The sequence below is a fragment of the Hemiscyllium ocellatum genome, chromosome 5, assembly GCF_020745735.1.
Source record: "Hemiscyllium ocellatum isolate sHemOce1 chromosome 5, sHemOce1.pat.X.cur, whole genome shotgun sequence".
Classification (NCBI taxonomy): Eukaryota; Metazoa; Chordata; class Chondrichthyes; order Orectolobiformes; family Hemiscylliidae; genus Hemiscyllium; species Hemiscyllium ocellatum.
The window spans coordinates 96,944,395-96,972,374 of NC_083405.1; the positions used below are offsets into that span (position 1 = coordinate 96,944,395).

Consider the following 27,980-nt stretch of genomic DNA (forward strand, 5'->3'; position numbering starts at 1 on the left):
TTTCATACTTCGATTACAAATCTCACCATAGCTCACATCATTCAGAGCTGTACAAGATTCCTAAACCCTGCTTCTACTACCTTTACAAGAAGAGAGTTACAGAGACTTGTAATTACGAAAAACAATTTCTCCATATCTCTGCCTCCTGTATCTAATGAAGGTTAGACTGGGATTGGAGGCAGTCAGAGAAGGTGCACTAGACTGATCTAGTATGGAGGGATTGTCCTATAAGGAGAGGTTTAATAGATTAAACATGTACTCAGTGGAGTTCAGAAGAATGAAAGGTGGCCTTATTGAAGCATACAAGATTCTATTGAGACTTGACAGGGTAGCTGTGGAAAAGTTGTTTATCTTTATGGGGCCCAAGGGAATAGAGGATCATATGCTTAAGACATGGGTGAGGAGGCACTTTTTTTTCTCAGGAGATAATAACTCTGCGGAATTCATTACCTCAGAGGAACATCGAGGCTAGGTTGTCAAGTATATTCAAGGCTGAGATAAACAGAGTGTTCATCAGTAAGAGAAGCAAGAGCTAAGGGGCAAAGGCTGAAGTAAAGAAAGGAGGATTATCAGATCAGTCTTGATCTCATTGAGTGTAGATTAACTTCATGGGCTGCATGGTATGCTTCTGCTCCTATTTCTTGAGGTCTTATAGTTAAATCAGTGTCCCCCTATTTTGAAACAGTAACATTTGTTGTTGAATCTGTCACACAAGGAAGCATCCTTTCCACATCCAACCTGTCAAAACCCTTCAGAGCCTATATGTTTCAAATTTCAATCAAATCACTTCCTACTGTTTTCAGTGAATACAGGCCTAACCTATCTAACCTTTCCTCATAAGCAACCGACTCAAATCAGATATTAAGAATATAGGAACTTAGAAATTAGGAACGGGAATAGATAATTCAACCCTTTGAACCCCCTCTGCCATTTAACTTGATCATGGTTGATCTTATCCTGGTATCATCTCCACTTTCCTTTCCCCTTAGCCCTTTATCCTTCATCAGAAACATATCTACCTCTTTCTTGAATCAGTTGATTGATTCTGCCTCCACTGCACTCTGGAGCAGTGAGTTCCACAGATTCACAACCCTCTAAGAGAAGTCATTTCACCTCATCTTAGTTTTAAACTTAGCTACTCTCACTCTATATTTATGACCTCTTGTTTTAGACTGTCCCACACGGGATTAGTCTGGTAAGCCTTCTCTGAACAGCTTCCAACACAATTACATTCTTCCTTAAATAAGGAAATATATTGTACTCAGTACTTCTGTTTTGGTGTCATAAATGCCCACAATAACTGAAGCATAATTCCCTTTGCAATAAATGATAACATTCTATTAGCTCTCCTAATTACTTGCTGTACCTTCATGCTAACATCTTGCTATTCATTATTAGGACACCCAGATCCCTCTGCATATCAGATGTTTGCAATTTTTCACCTTTTTGACAACTGCTTTCTTAGAATTCTTATTGCCAAAATAGACAATTTCACATTTTCCCACATTAGGTCTTTTGCCCAGTCACTTAACCTATCTGTATATCTTTGTAACTTCCTTATATTCTCTTCACAAATTATTCTTTGACTGGGTTTTGTTTCATCAGCAAATTTTGCCACCAAATCGTTGCTCCCTGATATTGTATTCCAGCCCTCTTGAAATAAATACTAACATTGCATTTGCCTTTCGAAGTGCTAATGAACCATATGTTAACATTAAAATAATCCTGAACTAGCATGCCCAAATCCCTTTGTGTTTCATATTTCTGAAGCCTTTCCCCATTTAGAAAATACTTTGTGCCTCTGTTCTTCCAACAGAAGTGCATAACCTCACGGTTTCTCACATTGTATTCCATCTGCCACTTCTTTGCACTCTCTTATCATATCTAAGTCCGTCTGCAACCTCCCTACTTCCTCTACATCACCCGCCCTGTCACCTGTTTTGTTCTCCTTATAACCTTCTATAATGGCGATGAGACCGTATTCATTTACCTCAACCTGCGCCATCAGTTAGCCTTCGTTATTCCAAATGCTTTGTGCATTAAAATACAAAGCCTTTCAGTTGTTCTATTATTGAATTTCCCTGCACTTGTATGGTTCCTTGGTACAATATGATATTCACACATTCTGTCCCTTCCTTTTGTTTCCTGGTGATGGTCAACTCCTTTGACTAACCTGCAATCCTGCCTTTTCCTTTAACTTTGATTTTATAATTTTCCATGCAACTGAGCCCACACCCTCACACTATTTAATTCAAGGTATCCGATGACAAAAGGCATTCCACATTGTGAGTTGCTTCTAAAATACAAACAATTCCTATAATAAAAAGTATGATATGTTATTTAGCAAGATATCATTTCACATGAATTTTATTCTATTGCAGATGGCAATGCTGATGTTGTAGAAATAACTTGATTTATTACCCAATGCATTAATTAATAAAGATATTGTATTTGAACTGTATCACTAGAATGATTAAAACAAAAATAAGGTGTATCAAAATGATTCTCATTTTGTGTGGAGTAAATCAGTATAGATTTGCATTGACAGCAATGGAGACTAAGACTTGTTTTTGGAGATGTTTTCCTGTTACCAGTGAAGCTGATTCTCAACTGTCCAATTGTTTAAAGCTGGCTATAGGAACTGATCTTGCAACACTGCCACTGCCAACAGCTCAAACATCAGCACTCATGATAATCCCACTACACCAGCATCAGTGGCAGCTCCAGTACCAACACCAGCACTGGCACAAGCAATACTCTGGCACCAACCTCAGCACCAACCCTGACAATTACTCCAGCATCAACATCAGCAGTAACCCTAGCAATAGCAATGTCAACAGCTCTGGTACTAGCACTGGCACTGACCATAATTCCACTATCAGATGCAGCAACAGCAATGGTTATCTGCCACAGTGAGAACATCATTCAATGATCCGTCGCACCATGGTGATGATAGCCAACAACCTCTTCTATCAGGCAGAAGATACAGAAGCCTGAACATGTGAAATAGCAGGTTCAGGAATGGTTCCTTTTCAGATGCTATTATACTGATGAATGGACTTTCCAGCCTCAAATAACATTGATCTTGTTAACGTTGCTCTCGCCTAGTGCACGCTGTGTGCAATATAACCTGTATGCCTCTAAGTCTCTTTGCAAACACTGATTTGTACATCCTTTGCTGACTATGATCTGCCTGTACTGCTTGTAAACAAAGCTTTTCACTGTACTTCAGTGCATGTGACAATACATCAATCAATCAAACAATCTTTTTGAATGTTTGTAATGATTCATTTGGTAGCTCTCTCACATCTCAGTTAGAAGGTTATCGGTCAAGTACTCTTGGGGCAAAATTTTGTTGCGATGTCCAGGAACCTGCTTGCTGTGTGCAGAGCCAGCAAAAGAGCTTATTCCTCTTTTCAAGAAGGCTGGACAAACCACAAACCAATCAGGCCGGTGATGAGGCTAGCAATCAGCTTTCCCCTGCAATCAAGATTCCAATCAAAGATCAACATCTTTCTCGCTTAACAGCTCCACTGGTGAGGCCGTGATTGTTTCTGGTTTGACAGGCAGTATGATTCCAGAATCATGGAGTGACTCAGGCCACAGGTAAGTAATCTGGTGGAAAATTCCTGAGGTGGGGATTGCAGGAAAAGGGAAGGGAAGAGTTTAGCAGCAAGAGCAAGGGATTGGCTCTTAGTAAGTCCACAAGCAAGATGGCGGCAGAGTAGGGCACCACTGCCAGGGCTCATCTACTCTGACCACTTTTTTTTTCTCTTTTCTTGTTCTCTCTTCTTGATGTTTTCTTGTTTTTTTCTTGACTTACTTATTTCCCTTTACTTCTGGTGGCAGTAAGGAATCCCAGTGTAGACATCATGGTGGCAGCGAGTGAACCCCTATTTACTTCTCCGGAGTGGGCACGGGACCTGGTATTGGAATCAGAAGCCATTACGTCAGATGTAATCATCAAGGCAGGCCCAATGGTGAAAGAAGGTACCGAAGGATCAGCCACTTAACCGTCGTTTGGCAGCGAAGTGGTGGCGGAGATGGTGACATTGGTGATGCAGATCCAGAGGCAAAAGATGGCGCTTGAAGAATAGTGACTTCAATGTTGATTGGGTCTGGTGTGGACAGTGGCAAGGCAGCAGAGAAGGGATAGTGGCACAGGCATCATTGGGTGATGAAGTGGCTCGAGACTGATCTATTTTTTTCTTATTCTTAAAACAATTCAGGATGGTGCAAGATTGTGGCAACTGTGAAAACACTTTTCACTTTATTTTTACTGTTTTTCTCACTGAAACATACACATGAACAATAAATCATAAATTACCGCGGTTTGAATGTTCAGCCACTTGAGCAGACACTGAGCACCTTTAGTCAAGGACCAAGCTGCAGATGTAACTGGATATTTTGGTTGCCAGTCATGCTGTATAGTGACAGGCCTGCCTGTAGGTGGCCTACTTCCAGAAGCCGTGGAATGAGGTCCTGATGTGGTCATTAATTGGTACCCAAGGACCTCAGAATTTCTCTCCCATGACTGAATTTTAGCGAAGGTTGATTTTAGGGTTAGGAGTGCCACCATCCTGCCTCTTTAAATATATTTCCCACCTCCAAACACCCCGCCAGAGGGAGCAGTAAAGTCTGCCCAGGACTTAGACCAGGCTGACACTCCAGTGTGATACTGAGGGAATGGTGCACTGCTGAGGGTGCCAGCTTTCATTTCACATTTTAAATTGAGATTTTGTTTGCTGACCTAGATGGAAAAATTTGAAGCTCCTGCAATTTGCAAGAGTGGGATGTTGCCCTGGTGTCATTCCCAATGTCTACCCATCAGCTAACAGCACAAAAATAGATTTTCTGGTAATTTCTCCCTTGTTGTGTGTGAGGGTTTCCTGTGTTGTAATTGAGTGTTATTTTTCATGCACGACAACAGTAAAAAGCTATTCAGTCGTGCTAAAGCACTTAGGGCCATCCTCAAATCATGAAAGGTGCTGAATAAACACAAATCCTTCTTTTACTGATCTACACTGCTTTCTTATACCCACTAGACTAGTTAGTTCCAAGTTAATGTGTTAACCTCAATAAATATTCAGATTTAATGCAAAAAATATTAAATTAATTATCAAATACAATGTGGGAATTAACTTTAGTTTGCTAATCGACGATCAAATTCACAAGAAGACAAATGTGCGAAATAAACCGATCTCAACAACAGTGAATTGCAAAAACATCATTCAAAGTGTTTTGTCACTGGCACACATTACTGGAATGAAGTTCCCTAGATTAACCCTTTCAAATACTAAATGCCAGTTGGAATTTGTCGATGTGCTAAATGCCAGACATGATTTTCATTTGTCTGCCCAACTGGAAAGGGGACATTGGAAGCTCCATGAACAATATTATTCTTACCACAGAGAAGCATTGTATTTTTTTCCTAACACTTATAATTATTCTATTATACAACATTAACTTTATTAGACCTTTTTCATATAATTTTGATGTTTTTTTCGATCTAGTTAGCACTTTACAGCAACAACCTTGAAATCCCATGAGTTGTGTTCCCAGTAGCTACTATTAACCAGACTGGAGTAAGTAAATTGGTGAGAATACAGAAACAAGTGATTCAACTTATTGTCCGCACTGGTATATTGTATTCTTCTTAAATGTTAGCGATAACTCCCACCATAACTCTGCCGCCTCACCCTTCCCCTACCTCCTTCGTTAATATTTAGCCCTTGTGTGTTTGCTGACTGCAACACTGAATTTCCTGTGTGGTATTTAGTTGTGTGATGTCAGAAATCATTCTCCTGCTGTCACTTATATGGACCACTTTGAGTGTGCGTACTTAATGTGTTACCCTCCAGGCATTCCTTTATTCCCAACCATTCATAGAATCAACAGTTCACTATCCACAGTGGAGTATTTTGGTTGGTGGTAGTCTGAGAAGGAGATAAGGTGAATCACTCCCAAACTCCATGATGTTTTGAGGCTCTCACAATGAGAGGGAATATGTGTTATATTTTTTAATCCCTTCCTTTTGCTGCTTTCCTTATCACTTCTTAATTTTGTGATTGCCGCTCTTGATGAAATCATTGGTATTGAACGCACAGGCGATTGTTTTGAAATGCAGTGTTAAACACAGAAATGAAGTAGCAAATCAGTTTGTCAATTTGCAGCCATAGGCATGAAATGTATTCTTCATAAAGTAGTGCAGACAATTCTGGAATGCAGAATAGTCACCAATCGATGTGTATTCGAAATGGTTAGAGATCTATAATCTTGTCTGACCTATTTCTACCAATCTTTAGGGTTCTCTTTATTCACTTATTGTGTTATTAGTGATGTTGGGCAATCACTGAAGAATAAGAGCGAGGGCAGCATGAGAAATGCTGAAAGAGATTGTGGCGTCAGGTTTGCGGCATCAACGCGAGATGATGCAGTAAAATCTGGAGGCTTTCCAGGTGACGGATAGCTTATCCAGCTGAGTTTTGGTGCTGTTCCTTCGCACCCTGTGTGTGGAAGGATTTTTGTGCTGATGAACTGGGAGGCTCCCACATGGCCCTGTCATGATAAGACTCTCTCCTTTTGGCTCATGCCCAGTTTGTTAATGTGTAACACTCAGCCTCTTTTAATGAACAGAATATTCTGTTATGAAGCACAATTTCGTTGGGGGGGTGGGGGTTGGGGGAGAGAGATAAGCATCACTTCTGCTCAGGGGTGAGTTGGTCTTATTGGTCATCAAATGATAGTCAGCCCATTACATATATCCACTTGAGGAACATAGCTAATCTTATGGAGAGGCAGGCAGGAAGTCCATGCCCCCATTGTTACCTTAGGGGTCAAAGGTCCTCGAGCCATATTTGCAGCCATTCATTCTCTGCAAGCCAGTCACATCCCTTGGGTTCTCAGAATGGACTTCTGTGTCCTTCCACATATTTCCAGTCTGCATGCCCACCTTCCCAAATAGACTTCCACCCTCGCTCGACCTCCTTGAACCATTTATTTTTATCCATTCGTGGAATGTGGGGGTCGCTGGCTATGCCAGCATTTACTGCCCATTACTAATTGCCTTTGAGAAGTTGGTGGTGAGCTACTTTCTTGAACCACTGCATCCCTTTGGTATAGATACTGCTGCAACGTTGGTGGAGAGGGAGTTTCAGGATTTTGGCTCAGTGATTGTAAAGGAACTGCAATATACTTGCAAGTCCGGGTGATGTGTGGCTTGGAGGGGAAATTGCAGGTGATGGCCTTTCCATGGATCGGCCATTCTTGTCCTTCTAAATGGCAATGGTTGTGGGTTTGGAAGGTGCTGTCGAAGGAACGTTCGTGAATTTCAACAGTGTACCTTACAGATGATACTCACAGCTTATAATGTATGTTGGTGAATGTTTGAGGTTGTGGTACCAGTCAAGCAGGCCACTTTATGCTGGAAGGTGTGAAGTTTCTTGAATATTGTTGGAGCTACACCCACCTAGGTAAGTGGGAGTATTCCATCACACCCCTAACTTATGCCTTGTTGATGGTGACAAACTTTGGGGAGTCAGAATGTGAGCTACTTGCTCCAAGATTCCCAACCTCAGACCTACTTTTATAGCTACAGTATTTTTATGTCAGTCCAGATTAGTTTCTGATCATTGTAACTTCCAAGATGCTGTTATTGAAGGTGTTGATAATGACATTGAATGTTAAAAGACAGTAATTAGATTTTGTCTTGTTAGAAATGGTCTTGCCCTCACAAGTGTGCTGCCTCTACTGGATGTGTCCTGCCAGTGGGACAGGATATGTCCAATGGTGATGTTTGCTGGGACATTGAACACTGGTCCATTAGGGTATCAGGATAGTTGGATAAAGTACACGAGATGGCATATGGTATACTGGCTTTCATGAGCTAAGGCAAAGAGTTGAAGAGAAAGAGATTATGCTGGAACTTTATAAGATGTTGGTCATCCCACAGCTAGACTATTGTGTGCAATTCTGAAATCCACATGTTAGGAGGGATGTAATTGCCCTGGAGAGGGTGCAGAGGAGATTTCTAAGGATGTTGCCTGGCCTGGAGAGTTGATGTTGCAAAGAGAAATTGGACAATGTGGGATTGTTTTCCTTAGAGCAGGGCAGACTGAGAGGGGACATGATTGAGACATATAAAATTACGATAGGGTAGACAGGAAGAGATTTTTCCCTTTCATGGAGGGATGAATAACCAGGGGCATAGATTTAAAGTAAGGGCCAGAAGGTTTAGATGTTAGGAAATACGTTTTCACCCAGAGGATGGTGGGAATCCTTGATTCCCTTACTGATTAAAAATCTCAGCCTTGAACTTAATGACACCAATTTTACATGTCCTTTGCGGTGAAGAATTCCACAAATTCATTCCATTTTGCCACATTATATTCCATCTTCCAAGGTTTTGCCCAGTTGCTTCACCTGTCTGCATATCTCTGCAAGCACTTTGTGTCATCCTCACCATTTGCTTTCCTACCTGATTTTGGCTGTAGTACATTCAACTCCCTCATCAAAGTAAACAAGATATATTATAAATAATTTTGGCCCCAGTACTGATCCCTGTGGAACACCACAAGTTATGTTACCATCCTGAAAATGCCCTTCTTATCTTATTTCTCTGTCTTCTATTAGTTAGCTAACCCTCTTTCCATGTTAATATACCATGGGATTTTATCAAGTAACCTAACATGTGGTACCCTATCAAATGCCTTCTGAAAATACCACTATATTGCAACCACTGCTTCCCCTTTATCTATCCTGCTTGGTACCTCAAAGAATTCCAATAGTTATGGTAGGGGATTTTAACTTTCCAAACATCAACTGGGACTGCCATAGTGTTAAAGGTTTAGATGGAGAGGAATTTCTTAAGTGCGTACAAGACAATTTTCTGATTCAGTATGTGGATGTACCTACTAGAGAAGGTGCAAAACTTGACCTACTCTTGGGAAATAAGGCAAGGCAGATGACTGAGGTGTCAGTGGGGGAGCACTTTGGGGTCAGCAACCATAATTCTATTCGTATTACAATAGTGATGGCAAAGTTTAGACCAGATCTAAAAGTTGAAGTTCTAAATTGGAGAAAGGCCAATTTTGATGTTATTAGGCAAGAACTTTAGAAATCTGATTGGAGGCAGATGTTCACAGGTAAAGCAGTGGCTGGAAAATGGGAAGCCTTCAGAAGTGAGATAACAAGAATCCAGAGAAAGTATATTCCTATCAGGGTGAAAGGGAAGGCTGGTAGTTATAGGGAATGCTGGATGACTAAAGAAATTGAGGGTTTGGTTAAGAAAAAGATGGAAGCATATGTCAGGTATAGACAGGATAGATCGTGTGAATCCTTAGAAGAGTACAAAGAAAGTAGGAGTATTCTTAAGAGGGAAATCAGGAGGGCAAAACGGGGATATGAGATAGCTTTGGCAAATAGAATTAAGGAGAATCCGAAGGGTTTTTACAAACACATTAAGGACAAAAGGGTAACTAGGGAGAGAATAGGGCCACTCAAAGATCAGCAAGGCAGCCTTTGTGTGGAGCCACAGAAAATGGGGGAGATACTAAATGAATATTTTGCATCAGTATTTACTGTGGAAAAGGATATGGAAGATATAGACTGTAGGGAAATAGATGGTGACATCTTGCAAAATGTCCATATTGCAGAGGAGGAAGTGCTAGATGTCTTGAAACTGTCAAAGGTGGATAAATCCCCAGGACCTGAGCAGGTGTACCTGAGAACTCTGTGGGAAGCTAGAGACGTGATTGCTGGGCCTCTTGCTGAGATATTTGTATCATCGATATTCACAGATGTGGTGCCAGAAGACTGGTGGTTGGCAAACGTGGTGCCACTGTTTAAGAAGTGCGGTAAAGACAAGCCAGGGAACTATAGACCAGTGAGCCTTACCTCAGTGGTGGGCAAATTGTTGGAGGGAATCCTAAGGGACAGGATGTACATGTATTTGGAAAGGCAAGGACTGATTAGGGATAGGCAACATGGCTTTGTGCATGGGAAATCATGTCTCACAAACTTGATTGATTTTTTTGAAGAAGTAACAAAGAAGGTTGATGATGGCAGAGCAGTAGATGTGATCTATATTGACTTCAGTAAGGTGTACGACAAGGTTCCCCATGGGAGACTGATTAGCAAGATTAGATCTTATGGAATACAGGGATAACTAGCCATTTGGATACAGAACTGGCTGAAAGGTAGAAGACAGAGGGTGGTGGTGAAGGGTTGTTTTTCAGACGGGAGACCTGTGACCAGCGGAGTGCCACAAGGATTGGTGCTGGGTCCACTACATTTTGTCATTTACATAAATGATTTGGATGCAATTGTAAGAGATACAGTTAGTAAGTTTGCAGATGACACCAAAATTGGAGGTATAGTGGACAGCGAAGAAGGTTACCTCAGATTACAACAGGATCTTGACCAGCTGGGCCAATGGGCTGTGAAGTGGCAGATGGAGTTTAATTCAGATAAATGCAAGGTGCTGCATTTTGGGAAAGCAAATCTTAACAGGACTTATACACTTAATGGTAAGGTCCTCGAGAATGTTGCTGAACAAAGAGACCTTGGAGTGCAGGTTCATAGCTCCTTGAAAGTGGAGTCGCAGGTAGATAGGATCGTGAAGAAGGTATTTGGTATGCTTTCCTTTATTGGTCAGAGTATTGAGTACAGGGGTTGGGAGATCATGTTGTGGCTGTCCAGGTCATTGGTTAGGCCATTGTTGGAATATTGCATGCAATTCTGGTCTCCTTCCTATCGGAAAGATGTTGTGAAACTTGAAAGGGTACAGAAAAGATTTACAAGGATGTTGCCAGGGTTGGAGGATTTGAACTATAGGGAGAGGCTGAACAGGTTGGGACTGTTTTCCCTGGAACGTCGGAGGCTGAAGGGTGACCTTATAGACGTTTACAAAATTATGAGGGGCATGGATAGGATAAATAGACAAAGTCTTTACCCTGGGATCGGGGAGTCCAGAACTCGAGGGCATACGTTTAGGGTGAGAGGGGAAAGATATAAAAGAGACCTAAGGGTCAACTTTTTCACACAGAGGGTGGTACGTGTATGGAACGAGCTGCCAGAAGAAGTAGTGGAGGCTGTTATAATTGCAACATTTAAGAGGCATTTGGATGGGTGTATGAATAGGAAGGGTTTGGAGGGATATGGGCCGGGTGCTGGCAGGTGGGACTAGATTCGGTTGGGATATCTGGTCAGCATGGACAGGTTGGACCGAAGGGTCTGTTTCCATGCTGTACATCTCTATGACTTTATGACTCTATAAACACATTGAGCATAATTTTTGCTTCGTGAAGTCACGTTGACTATTTTTTTTAATTGAAAAATGTTTCTGTTTTTTGCTACATTATAAAAGTACAAAAGGTAGTTTACAGTCTTATGTTACAAAAACATTAACAAAAAACTACCTACTACACTACAAATCAAACCAAAACTATCACAAAGGTATGGAACAATCTTTCCATGTTACAATTCAATAAATAATTAAGCTCAGCTAATTAGTTTGACTTAGTTTAAATTATACTAGACTAACCTAACCTAACTTAGATTGGTTCGAATTAGATAAAATCATCTTAATTTAAATTAACCAAATTAAGTTAAATTACACCGACCGATGCACCCCTATTGAGGCTCCCATCCAGAGGGGCATCAGTTATCTTATCTGTATTTATTCAAGTGTCCTCCCCCAAGCCCCCTGAACCCTCAATCTGGCCTTCAAGGCTATATAAAGGCCCTGGTCAAGTCTGTGTTTATGTAAGTTAAAAAGGGCAGCCACGTCGTATGGAATAATTCCGTTTTCTGGTTCACCGCATTCGTAAGAAAATCCAGGGGGATGTGCTCCATCACTAATCTATGTCACACCAAGAGACCTAAGAGGTTTTCTGAGGTCCAGCTCATTAAAATGTTCTTCCTTGCATAATATGTGAGAACGTTGAATAATCTGTTCCCAAGTTCATCTAATGAAGGCACGTCCAACAGTCCCAAAAGGAGGGATACCGGAACCACCTTATCTCCAATTCCCAGGATCTCCTCCACCTCATTCACTATGGCACCCCAGTACCTACGGATCTTATGACACAGACAATGTTCCAGTATCAAACAGGCTCTGTAGAGAATCTTCAATTGCAGAGCCTGCTCTTTATTGCATATCAAGATCTTTTTCACATTCTCCCATATGTCCTCCCATATTTCAGATGAAATTTCTACCCCCAGTTCTCAACTCCAGACTCCAAAGAATCTTTCCATATCTTCCAAGATGCCCTCTCTCTGTAACTGGTATAGATACTGACCGAGAGAATGCCTGTGCACTGGAGCACTCCTCTCTCCATGTCAGACTTGTAGGGCTGAGCTAAAAGCGTGGCCCTTCTCTGTATATAATCCCTAATCTGAAAATTACAGAAGAGGCCCCTACTAGGTAGCCCATATTTGTGACTGAGCTGATCAAAAGACATTAGGAACTCTCCCTCAAATAGGTTTCCCAAACAGCAGACTCCTTTGACCACCCATGCTTTAAAGCTGGAATCTGTTGACTCTGGCCTGAATCCTGGTAAATGGTGGGGTCTTATGTAGGTTGTCCTCGTCCTCCACATCATCCTCCATGCTTTGACCGTGTTTATAATAATCGGGCTGCTACAATGATCAGCAACAGATTTCATCCAATCCATAAACAGCAAATTAAGGAAGGGACATCGTGCCTGAGAGGCCTCACAATGAAGCCGTATTGGCCTCGGATCCTTCCACACTGGTCTCTGGTGCTGTGAAGCAGCAGTGCTAACAACTGTGCCACTGTGCCACCCATTGAGCCTTGGCAGAACTTGTCTAGGCAGCAACAATGGGAGCATTCTCATGGGTATAGTAGCCGAAGAAAAATGTTCATTTTATTCAAGGCCATTCAGCCTAATCATGATATCGGTAACCACACCCAATGCTGAAGATCCTATTTTATTGCACAAAGTTAGCTTTGTACAGCTGGTGGAAAGTGGGGTAATTTTAAAAAAAACCCAAATAAAGAAAGCCTTTTTGTGACCACCAAAGTGTAAATGTGTTCCATCCTCTAGATCAGGCACTCCCGCCAAGCCCCCCATGGGCATGACTTCCATTTTTGTAAAATGAATTTTGTACCCTGAGAACATGCTGAATAAATTAATCTGTTTTATTAACTGGGGTACAGGCTTTTCCAGGTTAGCCAAAAAGAGAAGAACATCATCAGCGTAGAAAGTGATTTTGTGCTCTCCCATTCCTGACTTTGGGGCAACTATTTCAGAGTCCTGCCAGCGGTTCGATTACTAAGGTGAATAGCAACGGCGAGAGAGGGCACCCTTGTTGGCTGCCTCTCCCAATGCTAAAATTATCTGATTTTACACCGTTCGTAAATTCTGCTGCCATAGGGTCATAATACACCACTGCCACCCACCAAGCGAAAGCCCCCCTCTAGGCCAAAATGTTCCAGGACATCAAAAAGATATGGCCACTCCACCCGATCAAACACTTTGCTGTGTCCAAGGAGACCACCAAGTCTGGAATTAACCTCTGCTGACATACCTGTACTATATTCAACACTCTAACTATATTCAACAACCAAGACTTTGGTTCAGCCGCATTTAGAATACTGTGTACAGTTCTGGTCGCCACATTACTAAAAGGATGTGGACGCTTTGGAAATGATGCAGAAAAGGCTTACAAGGATGTTGCCTTGTCTGGAAGGTGTTAGCTGTGAAGAGAGGTTGAGTAGGTTAGGACTGTTTTCATTAGAGAAAAGGAGATTGAGGGGGTCCTGATTGAGGTCTTCAAAATCATGAAGGGTATACTCAGGGTAGATAGAGATAAGCTTTTTTCCAGGGTGAGGGATTCAATAACGAGAGGTCACATGTTCAAGATGAGAGGTGAAAAGTTTAAGGCCACCTACACGGCAAGTACTTGACTCAGAAGGTGGTAGGTGTCTGGAACACGTTGCCAGCAGAGGTAGCAGAGGCAGGCATGGTAGATTCATTTAGGTGCATCTAGAGAGATGCATGAGTAGGTGGGAAGCAGAGGGATACAGATGCTTAGGAATTAGACGATAGGTTTAGACAGTGGATTTGGATTGGCTCAGGATGGGAAGGCTGAAGGGCCTGTTCCTGGACTGTAAACTTTCTTTGTTCTTTGTTCCTTGTTCTCTCCTGATATTATTGGAAGAGCTATGATCCTTAATAAAATCTTTATGATAGTGTGCAGTACCTTTATGATAGTGGGCACTACCTTCACCAATCTTAAAGCTCGCGTTTTGGACAGGATTTTACAATCTACATTCAGCAGTGAGGTAGGTCTATATGAGGTACAATCCTCAGTATCTTTCCCTTTCTTTCGAATAACGGAGATATTGGCCTCCGTAAGAGAGGATGGAGGACAGTCCTGACTGTATGAGTGATTCTACGTACCCAATAATGCCTTGGCCAACATGTTTATGAACTCCTTGTAGAATTCACTTGAAAACCTGTCTGGGCTGTGTGTGTTGCCACTTTGAAGCTGCCTTACTGCCTCTTGTATCTTTTCTATTATTAAGGGTGCATTCAAAAGGGAAGCTTGCTCTGTATTTATACCTGGGAGGTCCAGATTCTCAAAAAACGATTCCATCCTTGCTACTCTATCCTCATGACCCTCTGACCGGTATAACATTGCATAAAATTTTCTGAACATTGCATTAATCTTTTTAGACTCACGAGTGTTAGAACCAGTTCTCTATATGCCAGGTATCTAACTGGCTTATCACTGTATTCAAATAACCTTTGCTTCACAAAGGAGACCTCTCTCTTGGCCGCCTGGGTAAATACTGAATTCAGATCAGCCTGGAGAGCTGTGACCCGCTGTAGCTTAACCACGGATGGTCTGTCATAATATGCTGATTCAACTGACTTCAGCCGGGCTTCAAGTATACATTTCTGTTCTCCACTGTGCCTCTTCCTGGTTGCTGAGTATGAAATAATTATGCCCATTAAGTAAGCCTTGGTGGTCTCCCAAAGCATAGACGGCTACTGGCCGTACCTGAGTTAATGTCCTAGAAGGTCCGAAAGGTCTGAAGTACTCTATGAATTTGCTATCCTTCAAAAGAAGTGGATCCAAGCACCAGTGCCATGTATCTATTTCACTGTCTCTGATCTTGATATCCAAGTACACTGCCGCATGGTCCAAAATGGCTATATTCTCAATCCTGCAGGATAACACTGAATCCAGACAGATAAATGGAACAAAGAGTATATCAATTCTCATGTAGCACTTGTGCGGGTTGGAGTAAAAGGTAAAATGCCTACCATTAGGGTGGAGACATCTCCACACGTCCACCAACCCCAACTCCCCAAATAAGTCCACCGACTGTCTGGATTGCGGGCAGATATCCGAGAGACTCCTTAGCATCCTGTCCACCTTAGGGTCCATGAGATGGTTGAAGTCTCCTCCTATAAGTGTACAGCATACTCCAAGAACCATCAATTTGGAGAATGTGTCGATTAAGAATTTTAGGGGCGCGCCAAGGGGCAATAGACAGTCAGGATGCCATACTCTTCCCCATGTATTAAGGCCTTGAGGATGATGAACCACCTATGTTTGTCCTTAATTTGATTTATTATCTGAAATTGGAGGTTCCTCTGTACTGGTAGTAGCCACTCCCCTGCTTTTAGAATTGAAAGAGGAAAAGAATACCCTACCAAATGCTCTCTGATATGGTTTCAAATGTTCCTTGTCATTCAAGTGTGTTTCTTGTAGCAGGGTGATGTCAACCCTCTCCTTTCTGAGGTTTGAGGGCACCTTCTTTCTTTTGATCGTGGAATGACTCCCATTTATGTTTCAGGTGCACCATCTAAATGGACCACTAGCCAGAACCGTCCAAAGTGGCCTGCAGCCCCCTGAGGGGATGAAACTTAGTCATGGTGGGTCGAGTAGAGAAAAAACAGGGTTTATAAAATCTTAAAACTACTGCTGCAGATAGTACAAAAACTAAAAAAAAAATTAACCACTACTCTTAAATTAATTAAACAAACAAACATACAAACAACAAATGACTGGGGTTTTCCCCCTCACCCGTAGGAGGTACTCATCCCATCATGGATCCTTCCAGATGAAGTTTCTTCCCAAACCCAAGCAGTACAGAAATAAAGAAAACCTATTACTTGCACACATGAAAACTAAAAGTGAACGTCCAACCCTTCCACCTCATACGTCAACCCCGTTTGTCTTTAATAAAAGAAATAACCACCCCACACCCAGAGGAAACAAGGGAATAACAAGAATTAGTTAAAAAAGGGATTTTTACATCAAAGCAATGACAAGCATATAAGACCAACAACCTAGAGAGCAAAGGATATACCATTGTCCATAATTTTTTTCTGATGCAGACCGTCTATTTCAAAGCGCTAGGAAGTCCCTTGCTTTCTCTGCTGAGTCAAAGTTGTAAACAGACCCTCCATGGTTGAAGCGCAGTACTGCCGGGTGCCTCACAGAGTGTTGGATATTTAGGTCTCTCAACCGTTTCCTGACTTCATCAAAAATTTCCTTTTCTTGATTACAGCCCCAGAGAAATCTTGAAAAAACATAATTTTTGACCCCTTCTACACCAGGGCCTGTGAGTCTTTTCCCAGCCTTCTGGAGGCTTCCATTATTGTTTGCTTCTCCTTGTAACACTGCAGTCACACTAGGACCAGGCGGAGGTGTTGATCCAACCTGGACCTGTGCATCGTGATCCAGTGGGCCCACTCCACACGTACCCAGTCCGACTCAACTCCCAGCCCCAGGAACTGCAGGAGCCACTGCTCTCGGAGGCTAACCAGATTCTCACCTTCTTCACGTTCCGGGAGCCCGATTATCCGTGAGTTTTTTGGTGGACCTGAATTCTCGGTGGACCTGAACCTGGCGTTCCAGTGTTCGGATGCTCCCCACCAAATTCTCCGTTGTGGTCTCTGACACCGCGGTCCTTTTTTTGACCGCCTCGATGCATCAATCAAGCATTTGGATCTCCTGCTCATGCTTTTAGAGCAAGGCAGAGACCGGATCCAACGCCGATTCGATTTTTTCTTGGAGTTTTACAAACTCTGAGACTGAGTTCTGTTGATCCAATGGGCTCAAGGGCCCTGCCTGGGAGTCAGGGCTGGGCTGCAGGTGTGCTTGGCACTGTATGGGTGTGCCCTGCATGCTGCAATCCTCACGCTCCTTTTCCATTATTCGTCTTCATCTTGTTAGAATGTTAGAATCAGTATTTAAAAGGATGTAGGGCTTTTGTTTAACTTAATTTTCCTGATTTTTCTTATAGATGGCTAGTAGGGGGAGGTGTGGGGAGCGATGGTGGTAAAAGCACCACTTTACTTGGATTATAGTGCAGAGCCCAGCACAGTAGACCTATCAGATCACCGCCATCTTGGATCTCCTCCATACTGACCCTGTTTGATCATATTATGTATTTCTAAATGAACTACTATTATACTCTTTATAATAAACAGAATATTTTCCCAATAGCAGACATTAAGCTGACTCGCCTATAATTGCCTTTGTGTCTTCTTTCCTTTTAAAATTAAAGGTGTTACATTGGCAGTTTTCCAGCCCTTTGAGACCTTTCTAGAATTTAATGATCCTTGGAAGATTACTATCCATGCATCCACTATTTCTTTAGCTACTTCTTTTAATAATACATTCCATCAGCTCCAAGTGATTTATAGATCTTTAGCCCAATTTGTTTTCCTGGGACTTTTTCTCAAGTGATAGTTGGTGTCTTTATTTCCTCTCTTTCTTTTGTACCTTGTTTGTTAAACATTTTTACAATGATGTTAGTAGCTTTTCTTGAGAAGACTGACACAAAATATTCATTCAGCTCCTCTGCTATACCATTTTACTTTATTTTCCTGATTTTTCTTATAGATGGCTAGGGGAGTCCCATTTTTACCCCAGCCTCATTCTCCAGGGACCCATGTTAACTTTGACTGCTGTCTTCCTTTTTATGTATTTAAAGAAACTCTTTCGGTCCATCTTGATATTACTTGTACGTTTATGCTCCAAGTTTATCTTTTTCTCTATTATTTTTTGAAAGGGCAGGAGAGAAGCATATGAGGTTTTAAAACTTCTGTTGGGGTTTTAAAACTTTCCCAATCCTCAGGCCTGCAGTTTGATGCTATTTTTCACCCTTTCTGGTTAAACATGGTTGGTAGATTTCCTGTCAAGAATCCTTCTTCCTCACTGACATATATCTTTGTTTTGTGAGCCATGAAGTATTTTCTTAAACACTTGCCATTGTTCCTCAACCATGTTTTCTGCCAAGCTCCTTTCCCAGATCACGCCTCCTTGCTTTGCCCCAGTCCATAACAGCCTTATTTAAGCAGATTCCTGTCTACGAAACTGAATTCTACCATATTGTGGTCACTGTTACTCAGAGGAATCTTTTACTCTGACCTCACTGATTAAACCTCCTTATACATCACCAGATCCAAAATAGAGTGATCCCTTTAGGCTCCATGACAACTCTATAACCTTTTCCTTGAGGCAATATTTGCCAATCTGGCTAGCACAATCTACATGAAGATTAAATTGATCCATGATAAATCTCCTGCCTTTGTTACATGCCCGCATTATCTCCCAATTTATTCTGTGTCCTACTGTATAGCTACAGTTGATGGGTCAAGAGACGATTGCTGGAGTGTCTCATTTCCCATTTTATTTCTTACTTCCATCCGTATGGATTCTACATCTTCTGATCCAACATTATTTCTTGCTATCATACTTATTCCATCCTTTACTAACAATACAACGCCAACACCATTTCCTTCCTTGCTGTCCTTTTGAACCAGAATATTTAGTTCCCAGGTTTGATCTCCTTATAACCATGTCTCTGTAATGGTTATAAGGAAATCAAACCTGGAAACTAAATATTCAGTGATTTGTGACTTTTGTGACCCATTAACTTATATTTATGTTGTTAATTCATTTATTTCTTCTGATTACTATGACATTTAAATTTTTAAAACTACTTTTTTCTTAGACTGTATTTGCTGCTGTTTATCTGTGTTTGTAGACTCTGTACTTTCCTGTTGTACTCTGGGTAGCTCCCCATTTTTTCTGTCATTTCTTCTTGTTGTGAAAGCCTACATCCCCTCTGCACATCTCTCCCCCTCCCCACCAGAACCCCAAAACAACTCTCTCTCTACCCTCATCAGGATACTAGTTCCAGCATGGTTCAAAGGAAGCCCGTCCCACTGCAACAGCATTGCTCCCAAAGAGAACAAAGAATGACTGTCTCACTAGCTACCTGCTCCTTCCCTACAATTGTACATATGAAGGCAGCGATTGCTTGCTCGAGAGAATGTAACTGGTAAGGATGACTAAAGTCTGGTGAACTGGCCTCTTCATGAGCATGCAGACTAGGATGATGTGTCAACAGAGTTTCATGCACTTGCCATTGACAAACTTGATGTCCCTTTAGAAAGTTATGTGAACTCATTTGGAAATTTTGCTTTTATCTTCGGAATCTGATTTTTGACCTCTTGCCCAACAAAGTTGCTCTACCTGCCTTGGTTCCTATTGCCAGGAGTAGCAGAGGATTGTACCCAAGATATCAGCTTGGCACTCATTGAGGAGCATGTGTTCAGCTTGATGAGGGGCATGGCAGTAGCTTTATGGGTAGGTGCACAACTTACATCAATTGCTATTGCAAAGTTTCTCTCTTTTTTCTTGAGGTGTTATGGTGTGTCGCTGTGTTTGAAAGAGACGGTTGCTTCATTTTCTCAGGGAGAGCAGAATACTTACTAACCTGACCATACGAAGTTACAATAGTTTCGGGTGGGGGGGGGGGTGGAATGTTGGTTAGCAGTGCTGCACTCTTGGTTTGCAACAGAACAGTGAGATGCAGCAGAGACTGCACAGTAATCCAACTCTGCTTGATAGGAGGTGTCATGTAAAGATACACATTGACCTTGACCAATCATGTGAGGTCATTTCACAGCTTAAGGTACTTCTCGTAGGTCTTAAGGCCAGACCCCTTGCAATGACAACCTGACCATTGTCTACCATTCTCTTTAGAGAGTGGATCCTGAAAGTTCCTTGCTCAATGTGAAAAGACATCAAGTTGAATTTGAACTCATGTATCTTCCTTGAGAACCTTAGGAAGCTGTTTGGGTAAACCAGCCATTGTACCCAGCACCTCCTTATAATACTTCATTAGTATTCTTTTGTAGACTTCTCCAGTGAAGGACTCATTAGAATCTCTTGTAGCAGAACTAGAGCGCAACTTCATCTTTGGTGAGCTGGCATATAAGTTATTGTTTGCCCTGGTCTGGGTGGAAACCAATCATGTTTGGAGATACTCCATCTGCTGCTTCTCATTCTACATTAACCCCTAAAATATGCAAAGTGCTAGTTTCTGAGCTGGTGGGTGTGAACGTCAGATCTAACAAAGGGCCATCTTCATTACTGCTGCAATGTAACACGTGAACATACTAACTAGGAGCAGAAGAAGGCCATTTAGCCTCTTGAGCATGCTCAGCCATTTAATTATATTGGGCTGATCTGATTGCAACCTCAAATCCACATTTTGACCCACTCCTAATAGCCTTTCACTCTAATTGCTTACCAAGAATCTGTCCATCTACCTTGAAGGTATTCAAAGACGCAGCTTCCACCATCTTTTCAGGAAGTGAGTTCAAAAGCTCACTAGCCTCAGTGAGGAAAAGTGTTGCATTAGCTCAGTTTTAAATCAGCAACCCCTATAGTTTGGGATCATCCCGTAAAATGAATCATCCTCTCCACATCTACTCAGTCAAGTCACCTCTTACTGACCTAAACTCCAGCAGATACAAAATTAGCTTATCTAACCTCTCTTCATAATGCAACCCATTTATTTCAAATATTGGTCTGGTAAACCTGCTCTGAAATGTTTCCAATGCATTTATATCCTTCCTTATATAAGCTGACAAACACTATACACAGTCCTCCAGATGTGATATCATTAGTGCCCTACATAACAAAGCATAACCTCCCTATGTTTGCCTCCAATTCCCTTTGCAATAAATGATCAAATATGATTAACTTTCTTAATTAGATGCTGTACCTGAATACTTGCATTTTTGTGATTCAAGAAGTAGAACACCAAAATCCCTTTGCATCTTGGAGCTCTGCAATCCTTCACCATTTAGGTAATGTGCTTATTCTTTTTGCCAAAATGGACAATTCCACATTTTCTCACATTGTACTCCATTTGTCAGATTTTTTACCCACTCACTTAACCTATCTATATTTGTCTATTGCCTCTTTATTTCCCCTTCACAGCTTATTTTCCCAATTATCTTGCTGCAGTCAGAAAATGTAGCCACCATGTTTTTGGTACCTTCATCTAAATCATTTACATAAATTGTAAAATTTTGAGATGACAGCATGAAGCCCGATGAGACGCCACTGATTACATCTTGCCAACCTGATAAAGAGCCATTTATGACTGCTCTCTGCTTCCTGTTTCCCAAGCCAATACACTACCTTGTACACCAGAAACCTTTATTTACCACAAAACCTTCAATCAAATGCCTTCTGGAAGTGTAAATACAGTATATTCACCTGTTTCCCTTTATTTGCAACACATTACTTCATCAAAGAATAGTTTGGCTAAACATGATTTTCCTTGCACAAAACAATATTTACTCTGCTTGATTACCTCAAACTTACTAAATATCCTGCTCTCACGTTTTTCATAATAGCTTGTAACAATTTCTCTATGATAGTACTAAACTAACTGGACTATAGTTTTCTGCTTTTTGTGTCCCTCCTTTTTTAAATAAAGGATTACATTTGTAATATTTCAATCAAATGGGACTTACTCAAAATCTTGGAGGTTTTAGAAAATTAAAACCAAACCATCATCTATCTCATTAGCCACTTCATTTAAGACTGTAGGATGGAATGCATCAGGACCCAAGAACTTGTCATCCAACAGTCCTAACAATTTACTCTGTGCTATTTCTTTGCGATTGATTGTTCCTGAATTCCTCCCTCTCTTCCATTTCCTGATGTGTATTTCCCTTTGAGATGTTACTTGTACTTCTATAGTGACGTTAAAAATCACACTACACCTGGTTATCGTCCAAAAGGTTTATTTGGAGGCATTAGCTTTCAAAGTGCTGCTCCTTCATCAGGTGGTTGTGGAGTATAAGATTGTAAGATACAGAATTTATAGCAAAAGTTTACAGTCTGATGTAACTGAAATTACACATTGAAAAATACCTTGATTGTTTGTTAAGTCCCTCATCTGTTAGATTGACCATATGTAAATCTCAAAACTTATTTTTCTTATTCTCAAGTGAACTTTAACAATTGGTAAAGATTGATATAAAGTACATGTTCAATTCATCTGACAGCTTCTTATTTTCCATTGCTAATTATTCCTTGATTTCTATATGACCAATGCTTACATTGATAACTCCTGCTTTTTAAAAATGCTTAAGAACCAATGTGCCCTGTCTATGTTTTCTCTCATATTGCAAGTTCCCCCTTCTTAATTTTTAATAATTCTTTACTGTAAGTTTAAATAAGTTCTCTCCAATGTTCTGACCTGCCACCTGTCTTTGTACAATTACATTTTATTCTTTTAATTTGATACTCCTTCATTTCTACCAGGTATTATGGCTCTGAGTTTTAGAATTTTTCTTACTTGTTGTAATTCTGTGTATTCTGTAATATCCCCTTTAATGCTGCTGCATCTCTGATGACCTCTCCTTCAACCTTATTTTCCAATTCAATTTATCTAGCTCTGCTTTTATATCCTAATTTTTGCCTTTATTTAAGCTTAAGATGAAAGTAACCTTGAATCTAATCCTCTCTCCCTTAAAAGAAATGTCAAATTCAATTATATTAACTCGGTGCTTCCTAGGGCAATCTTCACTATGAGATGATTATTTATTCCTATTTATTTACACAATACCAGGTCTAGTATAACCTAAATCAGAAATTGTTGGAGAAACTCAACAGCTCTGACAGCATCGGTGGAGAGAGAGCAGAGCTAATGTTACAAGTCCAGTAACCCTTCTTCAGAACATTAACCCTGCTTTCTCTCCACAGATGCATCCAGATCTGCTGAGTTTCTTGTGCAATTTCAGTATTTGTTTCACTCCTCTTTGTTTTATTCTTGTATAACCTGCTGTCTGGTTGACTCCAGAATATACTGTTTTGCCTTCTGTCTTTTCCAATCTATGTGTAGATGAAACTCTGTCGTTATTATCACTGAGCCTATCTCAGAAGTACTCATTGTTTCTTAAATTAAGAGCAAAATGCTATGGATGCTAGAAATCTTTTTGTTCTTCCTTTGAAGCATGTGAGAATGTGTGTTGCAAGTCATTCCCCTGAATTTGAAAGCAGTAATAAAATCAGCAATAAAAGTAATTTAATCACCAATAAAAGCAGTAATAAATTAGGGTTGTTTTAATTCTAAAGAATTTGTTGTGGGCAATTTTAAGCTGGACTTCACATGTGGAAACACAGATTTACCTATTTTTAAAAATGAAAAGAAAAAATAACAAAGTAAATTTAAAATTATCTCTGCAGTGTACGGGTTACGGAAGAGTAAAAGGAAATCAATTCAGAAATCCCTTTGATTCATGGCCGTAGAAAAGCCAGAAGGACATATTGTTTTTTAAATGGTGAGGGATGTGATATGTTGATATCCAAAGGGATGTGCATGTCCTTCTTTGAGAGTTAGTTGTAACACTCAATAAAAAAGGCAAGGTGTTGATTGACTTCCATCACAAGGGGATTTTAGTGCAGGAGGAAACATGCATTGCTGCATTTGTATAGAGCTCCGCTGAGATTGTACCTCGAGTGTTATGTGCTGTTTTCTTCTCCTTACTTAAGGAAACATATCATTGCCATAGAAGGAGAGTTCCCCAGACTGATCTCTGGGATTTGTTGTTTCAGAGAGATTGACAGAATTGGGCATATATTCTTCAGAGCTTTCTGGAATGAGTGGTGGTCTCATTGAAATTTGCCAAATTCTTACAGGAGTATGACAGGGTCAATTGTAGATAGGTAGGTGACTAAACAATGAGGAGATATAATCACTGGATAAGAGGTAGACCATTTCAGACTAAGGTAAAGAGGAGTTTCTTCTGTCAAAAGATAGTGAATCTTCAAAATGATGTATCGTAGAGGACTATGAAACCTCAATCACCGAGTATACTCAAGTCAAAAATTGGTAAGTTTCTGGAGATTAATGCCACCAAGAAGTTTGGAGGTATCACAGGAAGTGGCATCAAAAGTAGATGACAAGCTGAGTCTGAAATGGATAGAAACTAGCAGCTGCTGAATGGGTGGGCTCGAAAGGTTAGGCAATAGGCAGCTTCCCATCAGCACTACAGGAAGGTGTACCAGAATGCAAACTCATGATGACAGTGTTTAGCAAGGTCTTGTAACTGTGTGGAAAGAGACAGGTTCAAGGGAATCCCCAGTTTTCTATATGGGACCAGAAGATCAAGACTGCTTCAGGTATCCCCACAGACGAGTGCTTCACCTTTATCACGGAGGCCTTCTTCTCCACTGTTTAGAAACACATTTCTGCCGAGTGAATAAACCAGAAGAGTTTCTCCATTTAGGCCCACCTGATGAAGTATCCACGGCATTACAGAACTCAGTAAACCTGGGCTAGTGCCTCAGAGGCACCAAAGCTATTACATAAAAAGTATGAACTGTCAGAAACTGAACAGGAATCAGAATCACTCCATATTAACAGTGGGCTCTCTGCTCACTCGATTGTCTTTCTCTTATTGATTGTGTTTGGGATTAATTTTAGCCACAACTGAATGCAGTAATGCGAGGATGTGATCCAATGTTTCAGATTCAGTTTGCAGATTTTGCAGAGCTCTCAGTCCTTCTGTATTCATTGTGAGCAGCAAGGCTAATGAGTGCTTCATGGAAAGCTATTCTGAGTTCCAAATGCTTACATCTCTATTCCTTTGTTGTAGTGACTTTATTGGCCTTTATAAGTGAAGCCAGATTCTGAATCTAATGGACTTCCTGTGTTGCCTTCCATTGCAGTTACTCAATACATTACAGGATTGGTCAGGAGCAGGATTGACAATTCACCATTTTGCGTTTCACATTCCAGCCACAACCTTCAATTATTTCCAGCCATTTAGGTTTACCATCTGTGTCCAAACAACCAGGATGTAACATGCAGCTTTTTTATTCTCTCTGTCAACTTGCAAACCTCACCTTAAGCTACTTCAAGTGATTTTGTCTTTTGTTTTCCCTTTCCAGTGCGTTTCACCTAAAGGCCGAGGATTCATGCTGGGAGCGTATGACTGTTCTTGTAAATCTGGATTCTATCGTCCCAGCAGTGTCTCACTGAAAAGCTTTGATGGTAAGTGCCTCCTGCCTGGCAAAAAATGAGCCTGATTAATAATGCAGCATCTTTTTTTTAATCTTGTCAGGGGCATGCACTTAATTCCTGAAGGGCTTAGATGCTTACATCATCAATTAAAACTGATATCCTTTGCACCCTATAATCTGTAATTCATCCAAAGGTCAGGTTAAAATGCCGTCAAGATGTTTGATTTAAAACAAATTGGAATAAACTCCTACATCATGCTAATGTGCAACCGCGTACTGTAAACAATGCTGCTATTAGATCACAGTCAGTTTTTTTGCATATTTAGAGGTGATAGTATTCTAACACTACTTGGAGTGATTAAAACGTTGCTTCCACTAAATTCTGAGCTGAAGGCTGCAGGAAAATGTCTAACCATTATTGTTTACCCTGAGATACCCATACATGACCCATACATATGTTCGAAAAATTTAAAAAGCTATTGGATTCAAACCATATCACTGTGTTCATAAGAGATACAAATAGAAGCTCCTTTGACACACTTAAGGGTGATAAATGTTTCTCAGCCAAGACGGTATGGAAGGATTACAAAACAAATGCAGAAGACATACAAGATCAGCTGAGTAACATGTATGATTTACTGCTTCTCAACCTTTTTATCTCATCCTCCTCTGTATGAAATCAGGAAATTTTGTAATTTCTTACACTAAGTAAGAGCTAAGCAGCCCTCCACCCGACAAATAAGCATTCTTCCTTTTCTCCTTCCCCCAGGTTTGTTGGGATTGAGGTATTGGAGTTTGATGGGAAACCTTTAAAAAATTCATTCACAGAATGAGTGTGTTGTTGGCTAGGCCAGGATTTATTGCCCACTCCCAATTGCTCAGAGGGCAGTTAAGAGTCAACCACATTGCTGTGGGTCTGGAACCATGTGCAGGCCAGACCAGGTAAGGATGGCAGTTTCCCTTCTGAAAGGATGTTAGTGATCCAGATGGGTTTTTCTTGACAATTAGCAATGGACTCATGGTCTTCATTAGACTCTTAATTACAGATATTTATTGAATTCAAATTCCACCATCTACCATGACCAGGGTCTCTGGGTTAAAAGTCCAGTGATAGTACCACTGGGCTGTTGTCTCCCCTGTTGCAGGAAGACAAGCTGGAGAGGCAAGCCACAGTAACTTTGCTGCTTCCACCACGATATGTGCAGAAAAACCTGTTGTGCTGGCCACTTGTCATGAGGTTTTCTTTCAGCTGCTGAAAGCCTAGCACCAGTAGGATGATGCCTTTTACTGAAAGGCTCAATTGGTTGACTCAACTCCACCCCTTCTTCTAGTATAATTGCAGTAGGGACAGGAGGTGGGCAGACAGAGCGTAGGTCACTCACTAGATTAAACTCCCTCTGATTTTCACACCGGTGAGTGGGGAATGTAAAATCCAACCCAATGGAAAGGTTCAAGCATTGGAATTAAAAATCACACAATACCAAGTTATAGTCCAACAGATTTATTTGGAAGCACTAGCTTTTAGAGCACTGCTCCTTCATCAGGTGGTTGTGAAGGATAAGTTTGTAAGACACAGAATTTATCACAAAAGTTTACAGTGTGATGCAACTGAAATTATATTAGTGAGTTTTGAGAAAATTTGTAGCTCAGGTTGAGATACTGGATGTATGCTTGCTCGCTGAGCTGTAAGGTTCAGTTTCAGATGTTTCATCACCATACTACGTAACATCATCAGTGAGCCTCCAGATGAAGCTCCGGTCGCATGGCCCACTTTTTATTTATGTGTTTAGGTTTCCTTGGGTTGTAGAAGTAATTTCCCATGGTGATGTCATTTCCTGTGGTGATGTCATTTCCGGTTCTTTTTCTTAGGGGGTGGTAAATGGGATCCAAGTCAATGTCTTTGTTGATTGGATTCCAGTTGGAGTGCCCTGCTTCTAGGAATTCTCGCATGTGTCTCTGTTTGGCTTGTCCTAGAATGAATGTGTTGTCCCAGTCGAAGTAGTGTCCTGCCTCATCCATATGTAAGGATACTAGTGAGAGTGGGTCATGTCATTTTGTGGTTAGTTGATGTTTATGTGTCCTGGTAGCTAGTTTTCTGCCTGTTTGTCCAATGTAGTGTTCATTACAGTCCTTGCACGGTATTTTGTAAATGACATTAGTTTTGCTTGTTGCACGTCGGCTTATCGATCACCAGTTCCGATGTGCCGCAGCGAGGAATCATAATGACTTCCTCAGGAGACAGACACAAACTGCAACCGACAGAGTGCCCTTCGTTGTCCAGTCCTTCCCAGGAGCTGATAAGCAACACCATGTTCTTCGCAGCCTGTAACACATTATCAATGAGAATGAGCACCTTGTGAAGACTTTCCTCACACCTCCACTTCTCATCTTTAAACAACCATCAAACCTCAAACAGATCGTAGCAAACTGCCGGGCTTTCAGGATAACACCACACAATCCTGTCATGGTGGACGCTGCAACACAGTCAGAATGTTGACCCGGATACCACTACACGTGGGACACCACCCACCATGTACGCAGCAGGTACTCGTGTGACTTTGCCAATGATATCTATCTCATATGCTGCAGGCAAGGATGCCTTGAGGCATGGTACATTGGTGAGACCGATTAGAGGCTACGGCAACAGATGAATG

The 27,980-nt window shown here is 41.1% G+C and overlaps 1 protein-coding gene across 1 annotated transcript in view; it reads left to right on the top strand.

The window, feature by feature from the left end:
- The window catches only part of gpr158a (G protein-coupled receptor 158a), a 649,347-nt gene that overhangs the window by 349,456 nt on the left and 271,911 nt on the right, over window positions 1-27,980 (top strand). The window contains exon 3 of the mRNA XM_060825583.1: window positions 25,255-25,357. Coding sequence (XP_060681566.1) covers window positions 25,255-25,357 — 103 coding nt within the window. The remainder of the gene's footprint in view (window positions 1-25,254; window positions 25,358-27,980) is intronic.